The sequence below is a fragment of the Petromyzon marinus genome, chromosome 2 (assembly GCF_048934315.1).
Source record: "Petromyzon marinus isolate PM22_M1 ecotype Great Lakes invasive population chromosome 2, UKy_Petmar_22M1.pri1.0, whole genome shotgun sequence".
In the NCBI taxonomy this organism is placed as follows: domain Eukaryota; kingdom Metazoa; phylum Chordata; class Hyperoartia; order Petromyzontiformes; family Petromyzontidae; genus Petromyzon; species Petromyzon marinus.
In genome coordinates, this window is record NC_133668.1 from 15,263,539 (window position 1) to 15,272,021 (window position 8,483).

An 8,483-nucleotide genomic window follows, 5' to 3' on the forward strand; every position below is an offset into this window, starting at 1 on the left:
AGGACCGGTTCAAATAATCGTTGCAGCGGGCTAACCGCTACACAACCCCCCCCCCCCCCCCCCCCCACACACACAGGTACGCGTATAAACCAGTCACACAGAGGCACACAAAGGCACAAGTCACACACAGACACACACACACAAGGGGCCGTATGGGTTCTCTCTTCAGCCGGAGAGCCACGTCTGCTTTGAATATTACTCTCTGAAAGTCACGACCCACCTTGCACGCCCTCATCCATCACAATTATTATTATTAACGGCTGATTTGGGCAGCGTGTGCAGTGGAGTCACCGCCACTCTCGACGCGGCCACGCCGCTTGAACTCATCGCCCATCCCCGTCTCAAATGGCTACATAGTCCCCGGACCTGAACAGAGTTCTGTTAGTGAGCGCCTATGAATGAACGAGTGAATGAGAGTCGACGCAGGACGCGGATGGGTGCTGCACCCAGAGGCCACGCACGTCAGGCCACGTTGGTTCATCATGCAGCACGCTTGCAACAAGTGTTCGTTTTCGGCCGACTTGACCTCGACGAGGCCCAGTGGAACTTTAGATAGACAGTGATAACGATTGCATGGCTCAGTAGACGAACGTGCGCGTGTGATGTGTATGTACGTGCATACACATCACACGCGCATACACCATACGTATTACGCACACACTACACAAGCACAATCACATACACATAGTACGCATGCCATACACATCGAACTCACCCCACACGCACAAGCAACCCCCCGTATACCCTACATAGGCTTTTGTGGCTGTGAGCGTGTACCCATCACACAGATACAAAAACATAGCATTAATAGACTGTCGAGGCAAGTGCTGTTAGCGAGCACCTATGAAGGTCGACACGGCACACGAGGGGGTGGGTGGCCAGCACCACGCCCGGCCGCCTTTGTCTCCATAGTGGCAATGTTTACTACACATCGCACCAGGTTACTCATTTGAGGCTGAGTCGACCTAGGGGAGGCCCCGGACCGGTTCAGATAATCGTCACTGTTGTTGGCCGTGAGCGGGAATCGAACTCGGGTCAGCCGGGTTTCGTATCGCAGCGCAGCGCTGCACCACTACTCCACTGCGCAACGAGCACACAAAGTTATTTACCGGGGCTATCTCGGCGGCCCAATGAAAGTCAGCGGAGTCGCGGTGTCTAAACAAACCCCCTAATGGGCACCGCAGCCAATGGCTGCAGGGTTCGAGTCGAGGAGGGGAGGTTACCGCAGATAAACGGAGCCGATCCGTGCCCTGCGGCGGCGACGAAAAGACCAAAACTTCCCAGCGGGACGCGGGCTATTGATGAACGACGGCCTCGGCCTGAGAGCCGCGCATGGAGCGTGGAGTTCGTCCTCCTATAAACACGAATCGACAGCGCGATCCGCGCATCCATTCACGCCGAGCGCGCATCGGAGGGGGCGCGGAGCGGGTGTGCGCGCCGCGTTCATCAGAGCACACTCCCTCACTCACACGTCCTCACACTCACTCACACTCACACACTCTCTCACTCACTCTCTCACTCACACGTCCTCACACTCACACACTCTCTCACTCACACACACACTCTCACACTCACACACTCTCTCACACTCACACACTCTCTCACTCACACACTCTCTCACTCACACACTCTCTCACTCACACGTCCTCATACTCTCTCACACATACACCCTCTTTCACGCACTCTTTCAGTTTCTGCACTCACTCTCTCACGCGTTCTTACTCTTTCCCACGACCACACGTTGACGTACACAGTCGCGTTCTTTCGCACGCTTCCGCACGCGCTCTCACACTCGCACGTGCAGTAAACAGATTGCAAGTCGGGGTCGCGGCGCCACGATGCAACGGCCCCCCGGCATGGTGACCGCCTTCAGCATCGAGTCTCTGATCGGAGGAGCTCCCCCGCCGCGCTGCGGGCAGATCCTCTACACGGGCTACCCTGGCCTCTTCATGCCGCCCTACGGCTCCCTCGTGCTGCCGGCCCACGGGCAGCTCCACGCGGGGCTCCCCGCCGCATTCCCCGCGGCTCTGGGCGGCGGAGCCGGAGGTGGCTTCTATTCGGCGTTTGCGCGCGGGATTCAGCACGGAGCTGCGGGCGCAGTCGCGTTTTGCGCAAACAAGGAGGCGCCTTCGCCGGGCGGGGAGCGGGGCCCGACGTACCCGGCTCGATCCGAGGCTCTCTCCGGCAGGGAGCGGCTGCCGGCTCTCACGCTCCTGCACCGCTCCAAGACGTCGCTGTTATCCTCGCCCGCAGGTCTGTGGCTGTGAGCGCGGGGCACATGCAGACGGTGTCTTGGCTGCGTGAGCAGCAGGACGCGCGCACGTGCTGTGGTTGTGCAATGTCGCGGGGCTCTGGGCTTGCACAGACTTGCTGAAGCTTTTGTGTGCGTGTGTCAGTGCGAGTTCTGGCTTAGGTGAGCGCTGCTGCGGATCATGCCTCACAGCTTATTAACGACCTTAACGCCGTCCAATTGTGAGCGCGCGTATGCCACGTAATTGCGAGCGCGATATGGCGGAGGCATCAGCTACAGGACGTTATTGCGTGTGGTTTCTCTCGGTGCGGTAACTATGTGATTAGTTCTGCCTATCACACCTTGAATGATGAAAGCTGCTTGATAAAAGTCGGAAACCGCAATTGCACTTTATACATCATCGTCAAAACTTTATTAACCTAGGAAGCAGCATAATGAAGCAAGTGTTTTTCAAAAATATAAATTATAACGATCATCGTCAGGAGCGGCTAAACTATGGCTGCATGAAATGGAATAAACACAGAAAAGCCGCGCGCACGATCTGTGCAAGAAAATACTCCTCTGTGAATTCGATTTCACTAGACTCGCGGTTAGTCACGTGTCTCGCGGCCAAATCAATGCACACTTAATTGAGCCAAGTCTCTCGCTGCTACATCACAACACAATGCACTGCACCTGTAATCTTTTCGTTCTTTGCCTATCCGAGCATCCCCAGCCGAGGTGGCAGCGAACAATATATTCTCCAATAACAAAACCACGGCTGGTGAAATGCTGAAGAAGTTACGTGTGCACGTGTATTGATGACGAATGCATTGGTGTGGGTGGAGTGTTTGCGCAGTGGTTTGCGCACTACACTGTGAACCCGGCGGCCGAGGTTTTAATTGCCGGCCACGGCTAACATCAGTGGCGAGTGAAAATGTGAACCGAATCTTGAACACGCCTTCGTCAACTAGCGTGGTCAAGTGTGGCCAAACAACGCGATATTGAGTAACGCGGCCTGATCCAGATAGCTGTAGATAAATCAGAGAAGATCACTCCAGTATGTCACTGCCGCATGGATCGTTTTTTGGCCGCACAAAGTTGCCTTTGTGGGTGTAATTTCACATAGTGCAGCTCCTGCACGTTAATAATGTGGTACAGCGGCCACTCTGAGTGGACCGTTTGTGTGCACAGTCACCGGGAGCGCACGGACGAATGCCGTGCCTGTACATAAAGTTCAAGCGTTAAAGCCCTGAGGCAGTGGTGGAAACTCCACATTTCTATGACGAGGGCTAGTATTCCCGTAGGACAACTTCTCCACAATGTTGGCGCACAACCCATGCCTCAACAGAGCGCGTTTTGAGGCGACACAACGTGCGCGGCGTGGTCGGGTGTCATCACCATTGCAACCATCACCATACAGGTGTTGCCAACGAGTAACAGCGCGCGTCTCGCGTTAACTCGACAAGCACAGCCGTCAACTTAAGACGGCAGGCGCGTCGCGGTGCTGCATTCGCGCTCGTCACCGATCGCGACTCGAGTGCCCCCTTATTAGCAGTCGATGTGATCGCTCGCCACCAAAACAGTGAATCGTCATAATCGACCAGCACCTTAAGTTTCCGTTAAAGATTCCGAGGTAATAATTTGCATTCTGGAACTAAGTCGTCTGGCGGTTATCGTAGCCTCAGATAAAACACCAAAGTTTAACTAAATACCTGCACGGTCGTCATCTCCTACAAGCAGTATCAGTCCTCTATGCCAAAAGCCAGTCAATTGGATGTCCGCTTCTCCTCTGCTGCCGTGATGTCAGGAACTTTCCAACTTTGGCCGTCCACACGGATGGCTCCGAGACATCCACACGGATGGCTCCGAGCCACTCACACGGATGGCTCCGAGTCACCCACACGGATGGCTCCGAGTCACCCACACGGATGGCTCCGAGTCACCCACACGGATGGCTCCGAGTCACCCACACGGATGGCTCCGAGTCACCCACACGGATGGCTCCGAGTCACCCACACGGATGGCTCCGAGTCACCCACACGGATGGCTCCGAGTCACCCACACGGATGGCTCCGAGTCACCCACACGGATGGCTCCGAGTCACCCACACGGATGGCTCCGAGTCACCCACACGGATGGCTCCGAGTCACCCACACGGACGACTCCGAGACATCCACACGGATGGCTCCGAGTCACCCACACGGATGGCTCCGAGACATCCACACGGATGGCTCCGAGTCACCCACACGGATGGCTCCGAGACATCCACACGGATGGCTCCGAGACATCCACACGGATGGCTCCGAGTCACCCACACGGATGGCTCCGAGACATCCACACGGATGGCTCCGAGTCACCCACACGGACAGCGATACACCTCTATATCTAATCCAGGCTTTAGACTTTCTTGTTCTCCCTGTACAACTGTCCGTTTTCATATGCCCCAGTGTCTCATTCAGCTATCGACGTTACCTATTGCCCTATTACCCTCCTCTTACCAACTTCTCCTTACAATTGCATATAATTCCATGATCTCAAAGTTGAATGCTTTACATAGCGTACAGCGTCTCGAGATGCCGTCGGCTTTAGACGCCGTCATAACCCCCACGTTGCATGTGGCATCGCCTCGCTCTGCAAATCGGAGTGACTCTCTCACATCAACCAGTTTTCAATTAAGCGCCGCTCATCTTCTCGACTTCTCTTCTCGCAAGGTCGCGGGTGCCGGGAAGCCGACTCGAGCTGCGAGAGCGAGGCGGATCGGTGCAGCGAGGACGAGATGAGCACGGACAGCGCGTCACCGCGCGCGGACCCGGCAGGCCTTGATGGCGATGGGTGCAGTCCGCCGCTGCACGGGGGCCGGGCCCCCTGCTCCCGCAGCCCCAGTTCCCCTACGGGAGGCGCCTCGGGCACCGAGCACCTCTTGCCAGCCAAGTCACACCTCCACCACCATCAGCAACATCATCATCAGCAGCCGCAACAACATCAGCAGCAGCAGCAGAGGAGGCGGCGGCGCACGGCGTTCACGAGCGAGCAGCTGCTGGAGCTGGAGAAGGAGTTCCTGAGCAAAAAGTACCTCTCCCTGTCCGAGCGCTCTCAGATCGCGGCGGCGCTGCGTCTCAGCGAGGTCCAGGTGAAGATTTGGTTCCAGAATCGGCGCGCCAAGTGGAAGCGCGTCAAGGCGGGCAACGGCGCGTCTCGGAGCGGGGAGCCGACGCGAAACCCCAAGATCGTGGTTCCCATCCCCATCCACGTGAACCGATTCGCAGGCAGAGGACCTCAACAGCAGCAGCAGGACACACTGACTGCCGAGCAGACGAGCAGGCCAGCCGCTCCATAGCCTCTTTTGTTTAATGTAGAGAATGAGTCATTACTTTGGTCTTCAAATGCACAAACTGTGATATATATGTGTTAGTGTATATATGTATATTGTTGATCTCGTGGCGTCGTTGGCAAGATTGACACGACTGACCAGGCCCCTCGTAAGTAAAATGTATGTGTGTGAAAGAACTGCAACTCAAGTGAAGCGTTGAACCTTACCGGTGCGAATCCGCCACTAAAATCACGACCCCCGTTCCCACGCGCATTGCTCCTGTGATTGCGCGCTCGTGTTCGGAATGAGAGTTGCCGTACAAGAAGCGGTGTACAACCGCGCACGCTCAGTGATCGTCCCTGTATATTCAGCACACGATTCACACGTTTCTATGCATACAGAGAAAACGCCTGATTCACAATTCGTTTATTTTGGGTTAGATCGTGCAAGTATCATGTTTTGTTTTACGATAGACTCCCACCATTCGATAGAGCCTTTATCAAATAAAGTTGTCACGTGGCCAAACATGCCGCCAAATAATTTGGATTTTTACCAAAGCGTAGTGTTTAAAAGCAAGCAATTTTTTTGACAATTGTTTACGTTTCGCTGGAGATTACACCCAGCATCATAAAGGTGTTAACAAAAAACTCAGCTCTATACAATTAGCGAAAAACCTATTCCGTAAAATTACTCCAACCATAGGTGGGATCACGACGGGGCTACGCTTCGGGCAACGGGCAGCAGTGTGGCAAAATCAATTGTTGTGCTGCACTATGCTCCTACGTCGATGCGCTCCCATGCCTTCGCCATCCTCGGCTGACTGGCGCGGCGCAGCATGGGTCAAGTAACTCCCACGACTCGCAACAGCGTGGGGTTGGCGCTCATCTAGCGGTGGATTTACAACAAGGGGGGCTGTTACGCGTGCACCGCGTAATCGGCTCCAGCAAGATACACCCCCACCCCCCCCCTCTGCTGGAAGTTGCCTTCGCCAAGCTATTTTTGTTTAATTGGCTCAATCTAAGCGGCAGGGTGTTTGATGTCCGAACGAATGCGAAAGCTCTCGGCTACGTGTTAATGGACCCGTGTCCCCGAGATTAATTAAACACGTGCACTCAGCCGCCACCGATCACGGGCGTTGCGCCGCTTGCACCGCAGTGCAAACCTGCGTCGCGGCTTCATTTTGTACCCCCCCCCCCCTTCCCTCCCCTGTACAAAGCACACGAGTTGGAAATGGCGGGGGGGGGGGGGGCACCCGCGTGGGGGGTGGGGGGGGGGGGCACCCGCGCTCTCGGTGGTCAGCGGAATGCATGCGAAGCATATTTTTAAAGGGTCACCGTTTTCAACATATCGGTAATAAATTATTTAATTATACGTCCATGCGCGTCGTGTTCTTGACTCGTGCGAGCGTTACCCCGTCGCCGGCGAGTGTGTGTTGATGTGGATGCGAAGCGGTGCATTTCTGTGACGATCCGTCACGGCAACCCGCCTCTTTGATGCAGGTTTTTTTTTGGGTTAGATATTATTATTATTGATTAATATTGGTCGAGAAAGGCTACGTGTTCAATAGATCCGTCTCTTATTGAACCACGTGCCCGATACGGAGGCGAGAACTCGCACCAAGACAGCTGGGAGGGGGGGGGGGGGGGTCGCTCAGACGCTCACAAAATTGCTCGAAAGAATAAGTCGACGATTGAAGTGTCACTTTGTTCAAAATTGCCTTTCAAAAATGAATCATACCTTGTCATCTTATAGCGAGACATGGTATATATTTGTTATTATTACACTGCTGGATGACCACTCTCCCAACATTGCACTGGTTGCTGTGCTGCTTGATGGAAGTGGGTGGTGGCGGTCCCGTGTAAAAAACCATCAGATGTCGCTCGTCTCTGATGGTTTTTTTGTTGTTGTTGTGGGCGCCAATCGAATTCAGGGGCGCCCGGGTCCGCATTGGCATTGTGCGATTGTTGCACGGATCCACAGCAGTGAAGTGGTTAAAACCCAAATGTGGAATTTGCAGTACACATCACAATCCCTCGCGATAGCCCACGTAACGTTCATTATATATATATGTCTCACGTGGTTGCGAACGATTTTAAATAGAGTATACCGCAAGGTAAAAAAAAAGAAATAATAATCTTTTTAAAAAAAATTTCAGTGCACAGATATGGGCCTTCCACAAACATTTCACGCATTATACAAAACAACGCATGCCCCCTTACTTTTTAGTCCGCATGCAATCTGATATTGTTACCATCACACACCAAGATATATGAAATATAAAGAGTGAATGAATCGCTCCATTGATTGGGCCCCATCCCAGACGATTAGCACGGTTGGCTACGTAGGGTGCGAAAGAAGTTCGACATGTATACACCTACTGTGCTCGCCTGCGAGCGTGGATGCGTGTGAGTGCGGAGGCGAGCCCTAGGTCGACCTCGGCGCGTTAAACAATCAGCATTGGGGAGACAAAGGCGGCCGGGCGTGGTGTTGGCCACCCAACCACCTCGTTGTGCCGTTGTTGCCGACCTTTACGGGTGCTCGCGAACAGCGACTTGCCCCTGTTCAAAGCTACACGGGAGGATCTTTCTTAATTTGTTTTTACTTAATACTTTCGTGACTGCAGGAATTCATATTCTTTGGTTCTTTTGGTAAAGTCACGTAGATAAAAGAAAAAAATAATTTTAAAAAACTCACGACGTTTCGATCGCAACACAAGCGGTCGTCATCAGGCGGAGAGGAAAAAAAAACGTCGTGTTTTTTTTTTTAAATAAATTTGAATAATTGTATTATTTTTATTTTATTATTTTCTATCTACGTGACTTTAGCGAATGAACCAAAGAATATGATCTCTCTTCTTCTGGATTTCAAGCGGCGGCGTGGTAGGCCGGGCACGGCTTAACGTCAGTGGCCGAGTTATTTCCGAACAAATCCCTGGGACTT

The 8,483-nt window shown here is 53.5% G+C and overlaps 1 protein-coding gene across 1 annotated transcript; it reads left to right on the top strand.

Annotated features, from left to right (window-relative positions):
• Positions 1-295: 295 nt before the first annotated feature.
• Positions 296-7,593, top strand: LOC116946428 (homeobox protein GBX-2-like). The gene is made up of 3 exons (XM_032961360.2): positions 296-1,428; positions 1,805-2,253; positions 4,945-7,593. The coding sequence occupies exons 2-3, from the start codon at positions 1,839-1,841 to the stop codon at positions 5,568-5,570; spliced, it is 1,041 nt and encodes a 346-aa protein (XP_032817251.2). The 5' UTR covers positions 296-1,428; positions 1,805-1,838; the 3' UTR covers positions 5,571-7,593.
• Positions 7,594-8,483: the final 890 nt, after the last annotated feature.